Source organism: Crocodylus siamensis, chromosome 1 (genome assembly GCF_052110815.1).
Source record: "Crocodylus siamensis isolate JL-2025a chromosome 1, ASM5211081v1, whole genome shotgun sequence".
Lineage (NCBI taxonomy): Eukaryota > Metazoa > Chordata > Crocodylia > Crocodylidae > Crocodylus > Crocodylus siamensis.
Window position 1 is genome coordinate 340,960,468 of NC_143395.1, and position 23,357 is coordinate 340,983,824.

General features: G+C 39.7%; 1 protein-coding gene across 6 annotated transcripts in view; it reads right to left on the reverse strand.

Annotated features, from left to right (window-relative positions):
• Positions 1-23,357, reverse strand: part of LMO7 (LIM domain 7) — a 197,447-nt gene that overhangs the window by 77,548 nt on the left and 96,542 nt on the right. For 4 of the 6 annotated variants that reach the window (XM_090024179.1, XM_090024170.1, XM_090024144.1 and 1 more), the window contains exon 4: positions 15,449-15,555. In XM_090024179.1, the coding sequence (XP_089880305.1) occupies positions 15,449-15,555 (107 nt within the window). Of the gene's footprint in view, positions 1-15,448; positions 15,556-15,741; positions 15,781-23,357 lie in introns of those variants that run through there. The other 2 variants (XM_090024153.1, XM_090024161.1) reach the window with 2 other exon arrangements.

Here is a 23,357-nt window from a genome sequence, read left to right on the forward strand (position 1 = left end):
TGGACAGTCACTAGGACCCAGCCACCACCACTTTTCCCCACCTCTCCTAAAATTTCACATTTAATTTGCAGGGTGGATACTATGGTTCTGCAGGCCAGATATAGCCCATGGGCTATAAGTTGCTGAACTCAGGCGTTAAAGAAAAAGAAACCATTCCATATAATACAGGTGATCAAACAGCACACTTTAAGTATGTTCCAAGATGCACTTAGTGCCAAAAGTTCATGAACTCAGATTTAGAACTCAGTTTTACAGCCCTATCTGAACAGTCACAAAGAGAACTGGATTTTATCTTCAGAAGGAACTCCTGGACTATTTTGGTAGTTGCATTGTTGCTCATTGCAGATTTTTCTTTTATTCTTCTATCCCTCCCTCTTCCCTCCTCTTCTTTCCCCTTAAACTAATTTTGTGTACATAGTTTGGTTTTACATACACACTTGATATATCTTTTTCTGATGTTTGAATTGCATTTAAAACACAAATCAAGGTTTTGAAAAAACTGCAAATAAGCTAACTAACAATTTTGTGGCAAATATTACACTACTTCCTGTGCAAGTGAACTGATTAATAGGTAATCTTCTAATTAATATTTTATTCAATAACACATGTTGAATACTTACAAATATTGTTCAGCTAAGTGTCACAAGTTCAAATTAAAATGGCAGAAATTAGACTGATTTCTGAAAGACAAACACATTATATACAAGAGCAGTTCAGCTGGTTACTTTTGTGAATAAGCTCTGCGGGCATTTCTCCAAAGAAGGGATGGAAGGGACACAATGACATAACAAGTACTACCCTTGGAACTCAATGCCCTTTAAGATTTTCCATCAGCAATCCACACCCAACAAAAACACAAAGAGGCCAAATTTCAAAGAGTATAAAATGTTTTGCATTGCAGAAATGAATGTGGTTTGCAGATTGGGTGCACCAGATTTCATTCCTGATGCATCTCATTCTATACTTGCTCAGTCTGGGTGGGTGTGCCTTCTGCTTATCCATCTGATGTGTCATTTTAGAAAGTCTAATCTGCACAATGATAAAGTTCAGCAGCCTCACTTTAGATGCATCAATTCCCTACGCAATTCCTATTCATTCCATGAACGCATGCTTTTGGCATCATTCTACCTTGGTTCTTTATCACATTTACTAAGGCAACAGCTGTGTAAGAGCATGTTCACTGTATTATAATGCAATGAGAAGGTAGAACACACAACACTCTTCCCCAGTTTTCAACGCAGGTTAAGTAAAATTAGGGTTGGCACACCAGTCAATTGACTTGTCAAATATTGTCAACTGACTGCATATTTTTGACTGGTCAAAGATCATAGCAAATTTTACCAAAAAATTGCATTTTTTGAAGTTTCCTTGATGGAAATATGATTTTTTTAAACATATTTGGTAGAAAAGCTGTGTTTTTTCTGTGTATTTTTTGGACCTATTGTCAATTTCTTAAAATTTGTTACCAATATTTAATAAGTCAACTGACCAAACTTTATTTGACCCTAAGTAAAATAGCCTCCAAATAATATTATCCAGTAAAAATCATCCTACAGTATCATACTAGTCAAGACATTCAAGCACACAGAAAGTCCGCTGCAGAAAGCTTTGACTACATGTAGCAAACAGAGTCAAAATACATATGTAATACATGCTATACCTGCTTGTCCTGCTAGGAATCACACTCTTCAAAATAAACCACTAAAGACTTAAAGAAAAAAATCTCACCCAGCTCCATCATTGAAGTGTGCTGTATTACAACGTTACACACTCTGACTTATGTTATAGAGCTCTAGGGCAGCATTTTCCAGCTGCTGCTTGGCACTACTGCAGGTGTTTAGCATTATGTCAAAGCAGCAGCCCATATTTCTTCAATGCTAGGGTTGTCAATTCTGAGAGAGATTTTAGAAAGTTTCTGCAAAGTAACCAGAGAACTCCAGACTGATGCAGCTGAAAACCATATGTGCAAAACACTTGTACAACTGGAGGTCACTGCACTTTGTATCATTCCCCCTTCCATTTCACATCTCACTCATTTTAAGATGATTGGAAAAAAAGCTTCAGTAAATTCAGGACTCACACCCGACACCTACCACCTAGAAAACTAAACTTCCCAGCAAGAAAAAAGAATGCCATACAAAATGCTCACCACTTGTACAGTTGAGGAACAACAGTTGCACCACTGTACACAGAAAGTTTCTTTACCATGGTTAAACAAATGAGTCATTCTTTGCTTTTTGTTATAGCCTCTTTCCTTTCCTAGCTGCCTTGTACGTTCTTTCCTGTTACAGATCATGAGTTATCTTCTCTTTCATTGTATGTAGTGCCCTTTCACTCATTCTTACTTGCTCATGATCTTTTTTCTATTCTAGTCACTCCTTCCATCTCCCTCCAGGATTTTAATTTTGATTCCTTACTTCTCACATTCACTTCAATTTCATCCTGGTTCTCTCTCTCTCTCACTCTCTCTCTCTCTCTCTCACACACACACACACAAAATCTTTCAAATCTGTAGCCTGAAGGGTGCATGAGCTTCTGTCTTCAATACATGTTACAGTAACGTAGCTGTGATGGTCATGTCCCATTAATCAAACTTCTTTTTTCTGCTAATTGTTTGTCTGCTACCCTTGGGAATCTCTCTTCTCCAATTTCACAGAACACTTCTTAATCAATCCCTATTGCCTGCTTCTTCCCTCAGACCTGACAAAACATGCCTTGTATTCAAAAGCCTGTCTAGCTTTATCCCAACCATGCAGTTGGTTCAATAAAAAGATACCACCCACAAAAAATCCTTGCTTATCTTTAAAATGTAAGTAGTACATAAAGGCTATGAACAAGAGTTATATATAAACCAGTTCATGTGATCAAAAACCAGTTTAAGCCTGTAATAGAACAGAAGTTTAGTGCACTTAAATCACTTTCAAAATGGTAGAAACTGGTTCAAGATGAGCCTGATTGATGTAGTATCAGACTTGATCTAGGTCAAACTGGTCTGTGGAACTTCTGTCTCAGATCCCCTCCTGGTTCAAGTTAACTCAGAGTCCCCCAGCATCCCAGGATACTTTGCAGTCCTGGACTATGCTGTCTGATCCAGCAGAACAGGGTCTGCCCTAGATGAAGCATTATCACTCCTCCAGCCAGCTGAGGAGGCATTGTGGAGGAAATCACCCCCCCAGCCAGATGCCATCCTTAGCCTCAGGCCAGCTGAGGAGGGGACATGGTGGGGGAAGACTGCCCCTGAGCTCAGCACTGGACCCCCAGCCAGGGTCTTCCCAGCATGGGCGGAAAAGCCGAGTGGGGCTTTTCCCTTTCCCACCCCCACCACCAGAACCAGGAGTGGGGCTATTCCACAAGCCATGTCCCCTCCTCAGCTGGCTCAGAGGCTGAAGAGGGGGGAATGGCTGGAGGGAAATCACTCAGCTGCAGGTGGGCAAGGAAAGAGAATAAAGCCCCCTGTGGGCTTCCCTCCCCACACCAGGGAGACACCAGCTGAGATGGTATTGCCTCTCCCCCATGCCGCCTCCTCAGGAAGCCCAAGGCTGAGGACATTGCCGGGGGGGGGGGGGGGGGAAGAAAAGACCTTATGTGGGCTTCCCCCTCCCCTTGCTTTGGGGAGACCCCGGCTGGGTATCTGGTGCCAAAAGCTGAGGTGGGGGCACGGCTGGAGAAAAAACTGCTGGACTCCCAGCTCTCTGCAGTGGCTGGCAGACATCCTCTAGCACCCCAGGGCTACTGGCATGGGCCACTGCAGGGGCTTATTTACTTTTCAAACTGGAAAGGCATTTATGTCAGCTCATTTGCTTATCTGTTCAATCTACACAGTTTAGAGAAACCTTCAAAAATTGAAAGGATTCAGCCTCAGGCTTTTTGACTGTCTATACCTTAGCCAAAGATTAGTTCATTAAATTTCACCGAAGCCCATCTTGGTTTATCACTGTATCATGGCCATTCTGGACTTGACTATTTTAATATGCTTGGATACAAAGCTGCACACAGAAAACACCCAATAGCAATGGTGCCTTTTATTATTGCATGAGACTCAAATGTTGAAATACACAAATGCTCAATTTTGGGGGGTTTTTCATGTTTGGTATCTCAACAATTTTTCCTCTTTACATAAAAGAATGTTTCTCACAGGTACCTTATGAACAAATGAAGTAGTCAACACTAGAGAAGCTGTGGGTTAGTATTAGTTTACAGAAGTGTACAATAATGCTCTCAGCTGTACAGAGTTGTGATGAAAAACACCTCACACCTTAAAATCAAACACTACTTGCCTACCACTATGCAACTCAAGTCTGCCTTCCAACAGCATTTAGCCACATTTAACCATTGGTTTACACAAGGATGCTTATCATCCCAGAGGGCATTCAAGGCTTGAAAATATCTTGTGGTATTTTCGAGCATTTATAGATAATCATAGGACATAGCTATTGAATTAAAATGGATATAATACTGCCTCACAGAGCTGCCAAAATTAAAATGAGACATTTCTTTAAGCAGTTTTATTCTTGTGATTTATTCACTGGGCACCAGTTCAACCGGCAGTAAATTAATATTCCATGGAAATGTATATGTATTTTGGACCAAGTACTTTTCTTCCAGTTGTGCATTTTTTGCTATGTACTGTATAGGTATTTATAGCACTACACACACCTCTTCTTTGGGTTCACAGGCGTATGTACAGGAATTCATAGGATAGCTTTTCTGGGTGGGAAAGGAAATGCATTACTCACAGGCAGTTTGTTAACTAATCGTTCTTAACAGCTTCAGTGCTTACATCACTATTCACATTTTCCTTTCTGAGTCAGTATCAGATGCCATACCTATTTTTACAAGTGGAAAGGAGTGTCTTTTGATGGAAATTAAGTTGACATTACTATTGCATGCTGCTCCATATCCAACACCTGCTGCAAATGCTTTAGCATTATCTTTACAACAGTTCTCACACTATTCTTTAATAGCAGCAAGTAAAAAGTTTCCTTTGTTTAGTGTGTTTTTATTAACTAGCCAACTGTCCTTCATCAGGACAATGTTTATCACTCTGCAGGACTTTATTCCAATGGTAAGATAGAAGCAATATGGGAAGTGAAACCAAATCAAGAATCTCATTCATTTTGTACAAGAAAAGGTAAAAAAATAACTTATTTTATTATTTTATTTTAGAGTAATATTAGAAGTAGAAAGTATATTACCTGTCAGCTTGAGCAATGTTAGTTACACATTTCAAATATCCACCAAAATGAAATCTCTGCCTAAATTTAATACCATCCTAAGTCTGAAAACTTAGGATGGTATTAAAAACACAGTATATGTATATTACCTGATGATTTCAGGCATGAGCTGTTGCAAATAGAAACTATTCCCATCAGCCTACTTTACTTTGAAATACAGGAGCTGGCCAATTAATCTGTTACCTTGGAAATTAGGAAGGTTTTAAAAAGCAAATAAAATGCAAATCTTTCTTCCACCTTCTCTTCTCCAAAGAAAACATCAAAATTCTAACCACTAATATTTAATATCAATTTTCATATTGCATTATTTACTGAAGAGCCAACATTTGGAGATTTAGTGGTAATACATCATTAGAAATAATCCAGTAGTGAATCTGGACATCAGGTTTTGTATAATCTTTTTGTACAATCTTCCAACATCTCAATTAACATACACTATAGGTGCATCTCAACTCCCCAACCCCCAGCCCTCCCATCCCACCCATATATACAGTGTATTTTACAACCAAGCAAAAATAATTACTTAATGTTGCTATTTTAACATAACCTTTGCCTTCAATAGTCACCTCCATTATTCCAACTGGAACCCTTAACTTTCTCACTACTTCATAAATACTGTCCTTTTTTTGTCAAGAGGCTGAAGTCCAGATCTTCAGTGATATTCAGGCACCTAAATGTGCATATAAGCACCTATTGGGATTTTCAAATACTGCCAAAGCAGGTAAGAAGTCTAGGCTCCCATTAAATTGAAATATATATAAAAATCACTATAAAAGCCACTTAACAGAAGAGGTTATGTCTGAGTGAAAGTTCTCTCAGACGTAGAGGTATACAGAGTTCCCAGAATTCCATGCAAAGCAGCAAGAAATGGTACTGCTTCTGCAAAGGCTGCTTCCCTCGCTATCCAGACATTTCTTTCTTCTCCATGTTAGGTCTTCATTCTTCTGTTTCCATTTCTCACTTCTGTTGTCATATATTCATGACCGAACAGCACACATTTCAAATATGAATCATGAAATTAGCTTAACAAAAAATGTTTTAGAGAATACATTTGATATTCTTGTATTTGCCATCTGCTTTTCAAACTTACAGTGCACTTGAGTCACATTTTCAAGTTTTATCCTGGAACAGTTAGAGCTACAAATGACTTTTTGTAAAGTGAATGTTGAGGATCTCACGTAAATGCACAACTCAAGGAGCCAGGATCTTAAGAAAAAACACTAAATATTATGAAATGCAAAACTCTAACATGCTTGGTTTAGAGATGATGCCTTTTATTAGATCAACTAAGAAATTGCAAAAATCATCTTTCTTTGCAAGCTTTCAGGCACACATGCCCTTCTTCAGGCTAAGGCAAAATTGAAGATGGAAAAAAAGTCACCTTAGGTAGAAAATAAACTTAAATTTTGCATAGAGGAAGCTGAAGGTGGATGTCTGCTCCTCTGGGTCCACGAGTGTTCCTTTGTGCAAGTTCTTCTTTCATGTGCAGATAAGGCAGTTTTTCTTCCCTGATGATGTCAGATGGCAGAAAGGCAGGGAGGTGTAGATATTTTTCTTTCTTGTTTAGCAATGAAGTTTACAATTCCAAAATAAGCTGAAGTAAGGCATCTTCCCTGTTTTGGAGATGTATTTGGTAGCTGTGTTGGTCTCAGCCTGAAGAAGGGTGCACGTGCCCAAAAGCTTGCAAAGAAAGGGTTTTTTTTGTGCAATTTCTTAGTTGGTCTAATAAAGAGGTATAATCTCTAAACCAAGAGTTTTATATTTCTTTTTATCTCAGACCAACATGGCTATGAAATACATCCATAAATATTATAAGGCTTCCAATGAGATGTTGAGTTGCAAACAGTTATTAGGCCTCAAGGATTGTTCTTGGGCTGGTCTGAAGTAAAATGCTTACTTCATTGGTAAATATTGGACCATCAGAACCGCATGAGTGCCAGTTTCACTGTGCTTTTGCTGGCACTGAAGGAAATATGAGCAAGAAAAACAAATGGAATCTGGAAACCGATTGCTGCCCCGGGGTAAAGCAGGAAAAGTGTGACAGTGACTAGAAACATCAGATAGTCACAAGAATTAGCTAAAGGTCATATTCCGTTCCACTGACTAGGGGCGTAAGTACAATCCTATTCCACCTTGCTTGATTTCCTAAAAACAAGTTAACATGACTACTTTTGGAAAGCACCCTCATATCTTGGCTTTAAGATTTGGGGTTTTTTTTAGGGATTTAGCAAGATAGAAGAGTATTGCCTAATAGGCAAGATAAATTCCTATTACAACAAAGATATAAAGCCAGATCCTGTTACTCAAGTCCTACCAAGCAATAGAATGTTAGTGGGTTAAGTAAAAGATCATGGGTTATTAGATCAGGATTTTACCTACCTCTGCTACTTCTATTTTTGGCAAGCCATCCAATATTTCTCTGCATTTCCCCAGTCTTATAGGCTAGAGACAGAAGTTACACAAACTGGTTAAAGTGATCTAAAATAGGTTTAAACAAAAGTTCAGGGCACATACACGGCTTTCAAAATGGCTGAAATTAGTTTAAGATAAACTGATGCAGTATCAGTTTAACTGACTTGGGCCAAACTGGTTTATTGATTTTCTGTCCCCGATCCCTTCCCGATTCAAGTTAAATCACATTCCCCCAGCATCCCAGAATGCTTTACAGATCTGGCTATGCTGTCTGCTCCGGTGGAGCAGGGCTAGGCCCTCTCCCAGCTAAGGCACTAAAGCCTCTTCTCCCAGCCAGCACCCATTAGCCCAATGGAATGGGGAGGGGATCAGGGAATGGGCCCACTGGACCGCCTATCCCCTTTTTGTACAGGACAAAGGGAAGGAAAGCCCCGGCAGTGGCAGCTTTTGCCCCTGCAGCAATCAAATGAGCAGAGTTAGCATCAGCTCACTGGAAGTTCCACCTCCCTCACAGCCCAGCTCACTCGTAGCAGGGGCTGGAGAGGGAGAAGGGCTAAGCTGATTCCAGGACGCTTTGCAGTGTGGGTAGGCTAGCCCAAGCTGTCTGCTCCAGCTGAGCAGGAAGGCATGCTTCATCTCCCCCTGGCTTCTGACCTGGGCCACTCCAGGCATGTGACTGCATTTCCAGAACCAAAAGTAAATGTCTATTCACTCGCTTATTGGTTCAATCGATGCAGATTAGATTAACCTGCAAAGATGGAATCAACTTAGGCTCTGGCTTTTTGACTGTCTGTACTTAGCTATGGAGATTGCTGTTGGGAAACAGTAGGAGGGGAAGGATCGGAGGTCTCAAGTTTAGAGGTGTTGTTTGCGGGATCTTATTGGTGGTTACGGTCTGCTTATTTTAAGCCATTCTGATCCTTTTGGAGAGGTCAGGATATAAATCTAAATAAACAAGTATACAAGCCAGCTCATCTCTCTGACATACTTTCACAAGTGCAGCACACAGAAATGACTAGAGACCTAGTCTCTAGAGGCCTAGAGACCAGGTCATACCAGGTGAGGCTGAGGGACTTGGGACTATTCAGCCTAGAGAAGAGAAGACTCAGAGGGGACCTGGTGGCAGCCTATAAGCATATCATGGGAGTAAATCAGGGCATGGGGGAGCAACTATTCACCAAGGCCCCCAGGGGAGGAATAGAAATAATGGGCACAAATTGATTGAAGATCACTTCAGACTAGACATAAGAAAAAACTTCTTTACAAGTTGGGTATTGAGGATTTGGAATAGGTTCCCTTCAGAGGTGGTAGAGTCACCCACCATGGTGATCTTCAAAAAAAGTGTCTTGATGCCCATGTTGCTGGGGTCATCTGACCCCAGCAGTCTTTCCTGCCCAAGTGCAGCTGGGCTGGACCTGATGATCTATAAGGTCCCTCCCAGCTACTCATGCAAGAAGGTATTTCAATCTACATGTACCCTCCTGCCTTGGACCATTCAGTTTGAGTTTAAAAGAACTTCAGAATGGTCCAGACCCATCTTTTTCTGTAGATAGCTATGGTGTTAGACTCCCATGGGGATTTTGTGGGAAGGTAAATTACATTTATTTATTTTTTATTAACCTGTTTTTTCAGATTTCAGTTTCATAGAGTCGGAAGGGACTTCAGTGGGCCATCTAGTCCAACTCCCTGTCCTTGATAGGCAAGAAAAGAGTCACCAAACCTGGGGTCATGTGATCCCAGCCAGTGCCTGTCCAGTCTCCTCTTGAAGACCCGCAAGGATGGGGCGAGCACCACCTCCTTTGAGAGCCCATTCCAGATTCTGGCAACCCTGACAGTGAAGAACTTTCTCCTAATGTCCAGCCTAAGCCCTCTCTCTAGTAGCTTATGGCCATTGTTCCTCGTCATTCCAAGGGGTGCCCCGGTGAACAGATCGATCCGACAGGTTATTTGATCTGACTTTGTTCAAACGGGCAGACCTATCTTTACAGTGTAATTTTAGAATGTCAAATGTGCTCAATGTTACAAAGGTGAAGAATAGCAAAAATACAAGGAAACAAACAAGCAAGCTGAAGTTACAGACCTGTGCAAATTTATAATGTGCTTATGACCACAAAACCAAATAGCTATTTTATCTTCTCAGCTTTAAATTTAATTTTCCTATCCCTTGAGCAACTTTAATATGCAATTAAAAAAAGCTATCAAGTTTCATAAATATTTCCAAGTCAAACATGGAAATTTTCCTAGAAAATTCAGCTCCCAAGACCTCAGATCCCAAGGCTCCACAATGAAGATGACAGCCTAATACTGTTATTGATTACTCATTTTGCTCGATTTAGAGCTCTGTGCCCTAGATCTGAAACTGCTGGGTTCAAAGCTTTTTCATTGTTTTTTAAACCTACAAATAATAATTTTTAAAATAACTTCAGTAACCCAATATACAGCAAGGACATGCCAGAATGGAAGTTGTCCCCACACTTTAATCCACCGCATTAATACATTTATAAGCCTACTTCAGCTAATCTTAAACAATACTCTACAACAGAGGTTCTTAAACTGTGTTCTGCAGAAAAGTTGCAGAACAATTGAGAATATCAGTACTTGTAAGGTAAGACTACTGATATTAAAATGAGTTATGTGCATTGATTTGTAAAACAACAAAAAAAAAAAAATTATTATGTGATCTGCCAAGACCCTAGGCAATTCTCAAGTGGTGCGCAAAAAAGAAGTTTGCGAACCACTGCTCTACAATATCTCTACAATGTCTCCACCTCTTTTAGTGCACAGGATATACAAGAAGAAATACTGAAATAGGATGGTCACATCCTATACAGCACTGAAATGATTTAAGTCCCAAATAACTGTATAAAGGCATATAGCACCAAAAGTGTCTTGTAACTTAAAGGATGTCACCATTACATAGAATGAAGCTTGGTTAACTATTGCTATTCAACCTGCCCATCTCCGATTATGTGTGACAACATCTGCTTTAAGATATGACCGTATCAGTTATTTTAACTAAGTACAGAAATAATTAAATCACATTCAGTCCAGCCTTTACAGAAGACAGAGTAGAATATTTAACATCATGACTTCAGCAGAAGATACTGGGGCTTAAGAGCCTTTACAGAGTCCAATCATTTGATTTTTTTTAAACAGCAAGTCCTCTGAATTTCTTGACTTGGTACATTTTTATTGTTTTCAGATATGACCTAGGATTGGAATTATTCATTTTCCTATTTTGAACATGAGGTCTTCACTTCTTGAAGTAGTTGTACAGTACTACTGAACCAGCCTTCTGCATCAGCGCTCTGATAGAAAAAATTAGGTCACTTAAAATGGGTAGTCTCTCTTTCCACATGTATCACTAATAATTGGGAACGTAGAACATTAGAATTTTGAGTACGAGTAAGGACGATTGAACTTTTAATAGTATCTTAATTCTCTTGCAGTCTTTGCCCTCCTCCCATAACACTTCTTTTGCTGTGAAAAACAGGGTGTGTTTTAAAAGAACTTAACATTTAAATATGTTGACGACTTCCTGCTAAGTGTGCTGGCAACTCAGTCACTGAGCTCATATTACCCTGAGACTCTGATATATTTAAAAATCAAATAAATTAGCAATGTAATCCCCTGCTATTCCAATTTTTTTTAAATAAAGCTGCTCAGTTTAGAAATAAATCTCATTCCATTCAAGATACAAGAAAAGGTTACAGTAAAAAAAATGTATGCCAATAAGTTACAAAAACTGAAGGCACAAATGTATTCATGGTATATGAGGGACAGTACCATCTGGATCAGTTATCATAAACACAACACATTGCTATACTATACACACCAAGCAGCCAGTAACTTCTAGAGATTTACAGAAAGTCTGAACTAACCATAGATCTCAGACACTAATCCCTGTTCCCATTTTCACTGGCAGAAAATCATCTACGCCAGTATATTTTCCACATAACATTACTGCTCTTTTAGTCATTTATCTGCCAAGGTATGAAAAGATTTTTCAGTTTTGCACATCAGTGCCAGTAACTGGTATATTTAAACCAGCACTATCCCTTCAACCATCCATTTTTAACAAAATTTTCAGCAAGCTTTTTTTCCACAAATAGGTATACCATCAAGCCACGTGGAATCAGAAAAGCACCAGAAAAATCAAGAGTTCCATTTAGTTGTCCTCTATGATATAAATAATAGTTATAGAAAGTTTCACATTACACCCGCCACTGATCTCAACTATATGAGCAGACACCCACTTCCTGTAGATGTTGGAGAAAAATAATTTTCAAGCTCGCTATGCTGAAAACTTACCAAAGGGGACAGGGAAAAAGACACAACAATTCTTCAATGATCATATCTGAATTTGATTTTGAATATATTGTCAAAATACTGTAATCTCAGGACTTTCTAAAATCAAGACAGAAACTTTTGAAATCAGAGTGGTATTTGAAACCTCGTTACTGAAGATGTGCAAGCAAACAGACAATTGCTATACCTTGGAATAGCTTCCAGCAAAACAGAACTTCCTATATTTATGCTGTCTTAAGCCCATCCTCCAAAAAAACTGGTTTCATCACAAAGGAGACATTCATTGTCCCTTAAGGATCTGAAATGAGTTACAATGGAAGTGAATATTGGGTAAATCCCTCTTGAAAAGTTCTTTTTTCCTTTGAATACTATTCCTTTTCCCTAGATGTGATATAAACTGAGAACTCATCTATGTATTTTTGTGGTAGCATCAGAGTGATATAGCTGTGATGGTCCAGGAGGTGTGAGAAGCAAGGATGTTTTTGTGAGTGATATCTTTTATTGGATCAACTGCATGGTTGGCAAAGACTTAAACAAGCTTTCAAAGGCAGTGCATATTGCCAAAACTTCTTGCCTCTATGTACATTTGTAAGGCAAGGTTCCTTGAGTAGATGTGCTATCTTTTATTAGACCAACTGAGTAGTTGGAAAAAAAAGTTCTTAGCAAGTTTGTGGGTGCAATCACCCTTCTTCAGGCATAGGGAGTCTCTGCTGTTCTGAGACTCCACCGAATGAGAGAAGCTAAAAGTGTGGCAGGATGTCACTAAGAATGTAAATGGGTAGAAGTTAGAAAAACAAAGAGGTAAAGCAGGGAAGGGAGGGGGGAAAAAAGGTGGGGGGAAAGCCAAAGGTGAGTAGAGGAGACACTACAGTGGTGGTGATTCAAGGTAGAAAAGATGCTCTCTCTTAAAAAGGAGATAGCTGGAATTAGGAAGACAAAAGGTCAGAAAAGTACAGGAGAGGAAAAAAGAAAAAGGTGGGGGAAAAGGAATATATAAGAGGTCAGGTCTGGCAGGTACCTGGTGAATCAAATGTCAGGCAGGTTGTAATGCGTCATAAATTCAGTATCTGTATTGAGTCTATTATTTTTGAAATGTAGATTTATGAAATGACGTTTGCAGGCTCATCTACTAAAGCTGTTTTGTAAATTCCCTTTGAGGATTAGAACATTTGTAACGTGTATATTTGTAATCCACCCATGCATTAAGTACCATCCATATAAGAGCACTTGTACCCTAATGCAACTGAAAAAAGTGATTTATTCTATTTTAGATCGTTCAGACAAACTAACAATAATGCAGTAACAACACATAGCTATTCCACCCATATGTTTACATCCATGCTACCTCAGGCAAACGCTAATTCTATTCTGTAAAACCTGTCAAGGCTTATTTAAATATGGAAAATAAGCCTTAGGTGAATATAGAGAAAACAAAAATTTGCTCAAAAATGTGAGGATACCTTGACATTTTTTCCCTTCTTACAATACACAAAAAAAATCCTTTATAAAATTTAAAAAAAGAAGATTAGGGAATAGTGCACAAGTTATATTCAAAAGAAAAATGTATCCTCCTTTAAAACATCAGGTGCTATTTGAATCAACATCCAGGTTCTGATGCATCATGTTGAACCAATATTGGATGCATCTTTAAATAATTTTGTCTACATATGTCTAAACGATATCTAAATTTTAGATATACTTATGAACTATATCTAAATTTTTAAAAGATGCTTAAGGAAGACAAACTAGGTAATGTTGCTCAATGAGCACACAGCATTAATCTGACAAACTCATGACTTCCTGTGGAAGCTCTCTGCAGAATATAGTAAGACATTTGCCCTGAAATCTCTCCCTCCCCATCTCTAATGTCTTAACCGTGCCAAAATATTCAATTTACTATTTTACAACTTGGTCAGCCTCAAAGAGCAATTTTAAAAACTCTGAGCATTATATATAAATCACATCAGTATTGAAAGAATGTGAACGTATGGTATACAGCTATTACCATTCCAACTCCATCGTTCTATATATTTTTGCTGGTATAAGTTCATAACTGCTGATCACTTTTTCATGAAACGTATTTTTCATTTTAGAAGTAAAAGGGACCCTGCAAGTGGTGGGGTTCGATACCATACCATACCATAGATCTAGATTTTAGCTCTCTTGTTCTAGGAGCCACTAGTGGCACTAGTGATTTTGGAAGAAGGCCTTCAAGCCAGCTAGGGTTTCACTCTTGATTCATCTAATGGATGAATTCACTGTACCACCCAAGCACACCTGTTTGTTGTCAGCACTGAGACAAGTTGGGCAACCTACCTTACACAGCAGTTCAGCTACCTGACCTCCCTATGGTTTTAGTTTGGAACTAGTTATTTCGCTAAAGACCAGCGGCTTAGCTGCTTCTACACCAAAGATGAAAACCAGAAAAATGCTAACCTTCTTTTCTTTAAAAAAAAAAAAAAAAAAAAGCCTAAACATTTTAGTCACTGCCAATTACATTATATTAAGTTAAACATCATATATTTTAGAAACACATTTTCACCATAAGCATGACACATGAATCTTGAATTACATTTCATTTTGCCATAAACAAAAAAGGTACCAAAATATTCCTGCCCAAGCTATTTACAAGGGAATCCTCCCAAATGAAAGAGTTGGATAGATTTTATATTGCGATATTTTTCTCATTTTTACAAAAGTGTTTCCACCAACTAAAATCCATTCCTGTTTATATAAGTATTTATATCCACCAAGATGCATTAAATACTACATTTAAGTTAGTGGATTTCCATCCCTGCCCATTGCCTTTTTTTCCCTTATTGCTATTGGGCAATGAATTAAGCTCACAAACTTATGCTCCGAGACAGGAAAAACACCTAGTACTACAAGAAAGATGAAGATCCTAAGGAAAGATTTGCTCCTTCGTAACACCTGTAAACTGCCAAGTTCTTGGCAGCTTGTTAGGTCTTTAACCTGCTCTCACAGATGTAGCAAGCAAAACTCACAGTAAGACAGGGAGAAGCATTAGTCCAACAACTATAGGAATCAATTAAAATTATTTTGCTGAACACTGACTCAGGACAATATTTAATATCTATGTTTTTAAAGTAATTTGAGATTAAGAGAAAGAGCCTAATGCTTATTACTACCCCATAACATTCATTTGCCCCTTATTTAAATTTAACCTGTAAGGAGAACACCACTACAAAACATTGTAAATATCAATTAGCAAGCCAGCTACTAAGGGTAGGTTTAAACACTAATGATTAAATTACAATGGCCAAGCCAGGTTCTTTAGGAGACTTTGCACAAAGTTCTAACCTAACAACTTCGGCAAGGCTAACACCCTTCACAGCCACACTGTTTCAAAGCCACTGGGAACAGCTCTAAGCAAAACTCTGAGCCAAACATTAAAGACTCAAACATATTAGCTCACATTAAGAATATTAAATGGGGGAGAAAAAAAAACAACACAAAAAAACCCCAAAACTTACTTGACTGTAACTCGATTGGATAAATCCTGAAGATCCCCAGGATGAAAAAGCTGAGCTTCTTTCAATCCAATATTTTCACAAGCTTTCAAAAAAACATTTATATTATCCTGTGAAGAGAAGTAAAAAGTGATTGCTTAGTTAAACAGCAGTGAATACGGACTGCAAGATGACTAGCATGAATTGCTAAGTTTCAAAGTCCAACTTATTGAAATTAAGTCTTCCAGATCATAAATTTTAGTATGATTTCATATATATACAGACCCTGGTTTTTTGATCTTGTGACTGACACTCACGTTAAAGATTACCTGGTATAAAGCAGTGGCCAGCCAGTAAGCAGCAATCTATACTTTGATGTCAGCTCTGTTCTGCAAACAAACGCCCTCTTTCCAGCTTTGCACGACAAGCCTCACCTCCTGCCTTTAAAAATAACTTCAGCTACTGACATTCACCCACCCAGAAACTGTTGGCAATGGAGGAATAAGAGGAGGAACATTCTGTTTCTATGATTACAGATTACAGAATGATTGTGGAATACTGCACCTGGAATCTGGGTTTGCTTGCTGAGCAAGCTCTTGAGAGAAAGGCACAGAAGTAATCAAACTGTATAAAAATTTGCTGCTTCTTTGGTTAAGTTTATTTCCCCCCCGCAGTGTAAACGGCAAAATATGGGTGTGGTAGAGTACTCTCTGCACCTGCTACAGACCAGGTAACTATCACAGGCAATATACAAATATACAACAGCAGGAAAAGATTACACAACTTGTGGTCTCCATTTCATAAACAATAGGCAGTTTTCAAGAAATTCCTTTCTTGTTAGTAAGGAATGCTATTATCATCAAAAGAATGTGCCCTCTTGTCACCTTTCAACATGACAAAGTCACAAGAGACGAAGGAACATAAGGTTACTTAATTCATAAGATATGAATTCATAAGCCATGTCATTCAAAGCTTCTGGAGTTAAAGTACTATGTCAGAGTTTCCAGTGTGTAAAACAGCCATTTTGACAATTTGGTAGTACCTTGAAGTCCTCTTTCTTTTAGCTGTCCTTGGACACAAAACCAGTTCAGCCATTTAAATTATATTTAAAAAGCCACAACAAAGTGTCAGTTGCCTCCAGTAGAAGAACTGAACCGTAGTTCTGTAGATCTTTATTGTGTCTTAGTGTATTTACAATATTCCTGTATTTCTTAACATATTTACTTTATTTGTGGAGAATGTTCATATACAGATATTTAACATACCAACTGAGAGCTTTCTTGTACCATACTTCACAAAGCTTGACTCTCACTCCAGGAAGGGTACAAGGGCCCAGGAAGGGATTTCACCCATGGAAACCAGGAGTAAAATGTCTCCACGTGTAGGCAGTTCCTCCAATGTAGTGAGGTGGCAGCAGGGAGTGGGGGTAGGGGGGTGGTAGGGACAGTTTGAGAAATACTGGAGAAAACACAGAACCATAATCGCATGTCAACCCACACACCCTCTTTTGAACAGATTGTGATGTTGTCTGTACAAGCAGCCAAATTATAGCTGCCCTTTTGTGAGGATGCATGGTGCGAAAAGACTCCCATGCTTTCTGCCTCTGCCCAGTGCAATCACAGAAAAATCCAGGCAAATCTGGCCCTTAACCTACACTGTCAGCTTATTCAGGACTACAGACTTATCTACTTTAAAAGAAATCAAAAGCCTGAGTGGCTGCCTTGCCTTCAGGGATTTTACAAACTGCTTTGGTCTGGCTGAATTGTCAAGCAAACTACTAAAACAAACAGTTTAGAAAATGTTTAAGGGATGGGAGAGACCAAAGATTAGAGTCCAGATGTAGTGCCCTGAAAGGTACTACAGCTGGAAGGAGAGAAACTGCAGAGGTTTTGTTTGGGGAGCCGCACAAGACGACAGGAGCAGGAGCAGAAGATTGTAAGCTAGGGGTTATTTAAATACCTGTGGAGTCTATCAAAAAGGTGAAAAAAAAATACCAACAGGCTCTGGGCAGTCAAAAATAAATGAGCAGTTACCTGGGCTTTAAGGTGACAAGTAAGGACAGTATGCTGTCAGCTACAGGCTAGGGCATCTGTTTCTGTGGGACTGGGCTCTTTTGCTTGGAGATAATTTCTCAGTAGTGGCAGATAACAGAACAAGGAGCAATCAGCAAGAGAAGTTTAAGTTGGACATTAGGGGAAAAAAAGACTCTTTCACAAGGGGGGTAGAAAACCATTAGAACAGGTTACCCAGGGAGGGTATAGAATCTCCATCCTTAGAGGTTTTTAAGACCTGGCTAATCAAAGGCTGGGATGATGCAGTTGGGGCTGGGCCTGCTTTGAGCAGGAGGTTGGACTAGATGACCTCCTGAGGTCCCTTCCAACTCTAACTTTCTATAATCAAGACCTGAAAAAAGCTTGTACCCCTTGGTAGGCTGGAGGTATCAAAACCAAAAGAGCCAGAAATTGCTGGGTCACTAAGCAAAGGGATAGAGAAGGAAGGAGGACAGAGAAAACTTTAAAATTAGATCTTGGTGATAGGAAAATTAAGGAAAAGTGTAAGAGATGAAGGGTAAGACTGAAGATAGTGGGAAGGAAGAGAAAGAGAGCAGGAACACTTTCATCTCAAGGGAAAAGAGCCTGATGGTCAGCTCACTCATCTGGGAAGTGGAAGACCAATGTTAAATTCCCATATCCTAAGTAGCCATTTGTAACTGACCAAAAAAAAAAGTCACTTAAAAGCTAATTTATTTGAAACGTTGTGGTATCATTAAAGAAAAGTAAGAGAGTGACCAAAACCAACTGCATAGTTGACAGTGCCCTTTTAAAAAAATATATAGAACAAACAATGCTTTAGACAGAATAAAGCCCTTTTTGATCAGGGCAAGTAATATGTGGATTTGATCAGTGTTCCTATATACAAGAAAGCCAGCAAATAAGGTTGTAATACAAAAATGCCAAGAATCGAAATAAAGCAATGTACTTTATTATATACACTATCACTTCAAATAGTTATGGTGAGAAAGCTGTCCAAGTAAAAATAAGTTTTACATATCGGCTCTTGGAGAATATTCTATATGGCATGTGCACAGCTTTCTGGCTTTAAAAAAAAAAAAAAAAAAAGAAAAAAAAGAAAAAAGTTTATGCTACTTTTTACTTCAGGGCAAATTCAGATTTAAGAAAGGAAGTACAGTTCTGTTCTCCCTTAAACATCAAAAAGCGTAACTAAGCTGAGTGCAACATTTTGAACAGGTATAGAAGCCATTGTTAGAATACTTAGATTCCACTTGAAGTTTTGCAGAACAAAACAGAAAAGAACATTCTTACCTTTAAAAGTAAACATTTAAATGTCAGAGACATCAAATTAAATAAGGAAATATGGAAATAATGCTACTTTTACCAAGTCATTTTTCAGAATGAAACAATACTTCATTAAAGCTGGGGGTTAATATTACATTTAAGGGGAAAGGGCCATACTGGGGCAGACCACCAGTCCATCTAACTCAGTATCCTGTGTTTTACAAAGGCAGAAAACAGATAGTATATGTGCATCCAGACGGATCTAGCCCCTGCCTCTCTCCTCCTGTAGCTTGCAGAATTCACAGGTCTATGAAGATCCTAACTGAGGAGCTGCAGCCCTTTCATGTTGACTACCCAGCAAAGGAGGCCTGATTAAATTATCAGCCTCTACAACAGCCTATAGCTGGGGTTTTCAACCTTTTTTAGTTGGTGTATCCCTGTCGGCCAGTCAAGAAGCAGGGAGTCCCCTGGTGGCTGGTCAACAAGCAAAACCAGAAGTGCCAGTGGCTTCTCCGTACCGCTGCTGTGTACCCCCTGGGGCCTTTCAAAGTACGCTCAGCTGACAACCCCTGTCCTATAGCAATGAATCCCACAAGATGATTGCAAGCTGCATTTAAAAAAAAGTGTATTGGTAGACCTTTATTAGTCCATATAATATAGGAACCAATAAAAGAAGAATTGGCATCATCAGCAAATCAGCTTTTTTTGGCTGATGCTGCCAATAGCATCACCGATAAATGCCACATGCATGTGTGTAGCCACAGCATACACACAGCCAGGAATGCATCCCAGCAGCTTGGAGAGCACTGTCTGGCCATTAAGTCTGGAGGGAGTTTGGGGGGGGGGGGGGCAAGAAACAGATTGAGGCCCCCATGGTGAGGAAGTGGGGCTGGGGCAGGAGCAGATGCTGCACAGCTAGGATGAGGTGGGGCATGGGATTGAGCTACAGGTGGCTCGTCCAGGGAGCACGGGGAGGGAGGGCAGCTCCCGCTGCTGCCTGCACTTCCTGGGGCAGCATAGGGAGCATATGGCCCTTAGATCTGTGAGCAGGGCAAGGGCAGGCTGCCTGCTGCAGGCTCAGGGCCAGTCTCTTCCTGGTAGGGGAGCTGGGGCTGGGCCAGGGCTGCATTCAGGTCAGGCAAATTTTAGGATGGCTGTAGCCCACCCTGTAGCACCCCCTCCCAGCACCGCTGCCACCTGCCCTGCCCTGCCCTGCCCTGCCTGAGCCTCAGCCCAGACTCCCCTACTGGAAAAAGGCTGGTGCAGCCCCTGGACCAGAACCCACAGTGGCAACCCGCCTTTGCCCCACACACAGATCCAGGGGGGCACATGACCCCCCCATACCTTTCCCAGGCTGCATGCAGCAGCAGGAGCTGCCCCACCTCACCCCCTCTAAATGAGCTGTCCATGGCTCCATTCCATACCCTGCTTCGCCCCAGCTGGGGAGTGCCTGTCTTGCCCTTGCCCCCATGTTTCATTGTATATCCTTTAGTTCACTGGTAAATAACAGGGTGGACTTGATTTAAATTACTGGTCAGGAAGCCTCAGTTGAATCATTGTTTTCTACAAATAATGCTTTCTAGTTTTTTGATATAACCTTTGTTCAAGGCTATGGAAATAGGCTCCAGGATATGTTCTATATTTCTCTTTAGGCCAATGTTGAGAACCTTGGCTATCGCAATTCCATCTATTTTGTCATGATTTTGTTCACAAATTGTCATCAGATTAGGCCAGTTCTCAATATAAATTGCTCAAAACAGTCGACTATTGAGTTTCACTGAACATAGTTCATTTGATTCTCCCTCCTTTTTCAGAACAGCTGCTGCAAAGTGGCTGTTGTGGAAGGATTTTGCAATGTCAACAACATTCTGCTCAAAATGTTTCTTTTGTTTTTACTGCCCATCCCTCCTTGCATTTATCTCCAGACTCCTCCTCCTTGCCCAGATCTACTCCACCCCCAATAATCCTCTATTTGTTTTTCTTGAAACTTTGCACTTTTAGAGAGAGGTAAGGGCTTAACTCTGCGTAGACAAACTTAGAGAGAGACAATAGGGCTGATGGGTAGGTATCAGGTCTGTCCTCTCTCATCTCTATATACTGCTATTAACAAGGATGTCTCTGGGGACACTAACTAGTTTGAGAACAGAAACTAAGCATCACAGAGATGCTTAATGGGATCTTCTAGACTGAGCACTGAGTCCCATTGGGTACAGTAGTTTTCTTTAATCTTTATTAATTTACAGAGGAACCTCTATAAACCCCATAAGATTAAGTCCCTAATATAGTCTGTGCCCTATCGTGACCTATTTATAAAACTTTTCTAAAAAGGTTACATGAATATAGTGTCTTGAATAGTATGTAATTAGAAGTTAGAATCCCTATTCCACGATGATAACTTTGAGCTTTAACGTATCTTAAATTAAAACCATCTTTATATAGGTTTTGTTTTTAAAAAAAAAAAGCATCTTAACAGAAATAAAAAAATACAATTAAATAAAAAAAAATCTGATTTAAGTAAAAAAAAAACAAAACAAAACACAACAACAACAACTTTTTTAAATTTAAAAAATAGTTGATTTTTATCCACCCTAGTAGATAAATCCCTTTTTACTTTCTCCATGCTTTTCATTATTTTATAAGCCTCTGACATTCCCTTCAGTTTAGGGGACTGAGCTGGAAAAGCCTTTTCCCATGTAGTCTCTCCTCATTCGTAAACTCTCCATGCTCCTGATAATCCTTGTTGCCCTTTTCTGTACCATTTCTACCTATATCCTTTAGAGGCGGGCAGACCAAAACTGCAAGCAGTAGTTAAGGTGTGGGAGTACGATTGGTTTCTGAAGAGCCATAATACCATTGTTTTGTTTTCAACTCCTTTTAGAATAATTCCCAGTATTCTATGCATTTTTACAGCTAATGAACAAGCCACTGCTGTCAGAGAGATACCTGCAATAATTCCATAATCAGTTCCTTGAATACTAACAGCCAACATACAGCTCATCATCATAAAAACAGGCTGCAATTTTAACAGTAAGCATCACTAATCTCATAGTACTCGATGTGCATTACTTGACTATAACTTGGGAAGTGATGTTGGAAGTCACCAATAATACATTGTAGCTACAAAGAAGGAAAAGAAAACAGAGACAGAGAGAGATACCCTATGATGTATAAGGCATTCCCAGAAGATTTCATAGACATCAGGGCTGGAAGGGACCTCGGGAGATCATCGAGTCCAGCCCCCTGCCCAAAGGGCAGGAAGTCAGCTGGGGTCATAGGATGCCAGCAAGATAAGCATCCAATTTACTCTTGAAGGTGTTCAATGTAGGTGCTTGAACCACCTCCGCTGGCAGACTGTTCCAGACCTCGGGGGCTCGGACAGTAAAGAAATTCTTCCTTATGTCCAGCCTGAAACGGTCTTGCAGGAGTTTGTGATATAGATATAGGGAAGTATCAGTGTCACTGTACAAGTTTGTTTTTTTTTAAATTATTATTATTGCTATCTTTTTTGAAAGCCAAATCAGTTCCAAATAAAGTGGGCAAAGCCCAATAGTCAAGTTGCAAAATTTGACTGAACAGAGCTCAATCACCAAGTCTGTGAGACTCTACCATCAGCCAAGTATCCTCCCTCCCAAGCCCATCAGTCTGGGGCTTTGGATATTCTCCAACTCCAGGAAGGCATCCTAGGCGACTCTCCGGGACCAGCGGCCTTGGGGTTCAGATCCCCTCCCGCCGTCTCCCTTGATCTTAGCCAAAAGGTACTTTAGCCAAAAAAGTACAAGTAAGCTTGACAAGGCCTTGTCTTTAAAATGGTGCAGAAAACAGCTATCAGGACAGAGGAACAAAAAGCCTGTCCAGGAGGAAACTAATGGCCTGTTTACACCACCTCTGTGCTATGCCCAGAACTGCCTCTGGCAATAACAACCCACCCATTTGTGTCAAATTGTAAAAATAAAATAACGAACCACTCTTAGGCTCTCTGTTATGGGTGTGCTTATGAATGCATGATCTAGGGCTACTCTAAAAATCTGTACATTGCCTCAGTTCCATAGGCAAGTGGGGAAGGAATGGACACACTACAGAGGCTGTGTAGACAGGACTTAAAAGAGCTCACCTTATTTAACCTATCCAAATGAAGGCTGAACAAGGGACTAATGAGCGAAGTCTATAAATACACACATAGTAAACTCCAGAGAGGAAAAATGGCTATTAAAAACTAAAGGACAATGTTGGCACAAAACCAAAATGATTATAAATAAGGCCATGAATAAGCTTAGACTGGAAATGAAAATATGGATTCTAATCACCTGAGCAGTGAAGCTCTTGAACAGCCCTCTCATAGGAAATAGTGGGAGGAAAAGGAAAGCGGCTAACTAGTTTTAAGAAAGAGCCTGACCAGTTTATGAAAGGGATAATACCAGCCAAGTGCCTGTAAATAGCAGGGGACTGAACTCAGCTACTTAGGAGAGCCCTTTTAGTCCTCAAATTTCCTCAGGTCATCACTGATATTGGGTGCCTTCATAGAGAAAGAACTTAAGACTGAAGCATTAGCCACAAAATTCTAGTATATTTTTGAGAGCAGTTACTGTTCAACATTTACATAAAAAAAAAGTGAAAGGAAACAACAAAGCATTTAAGCA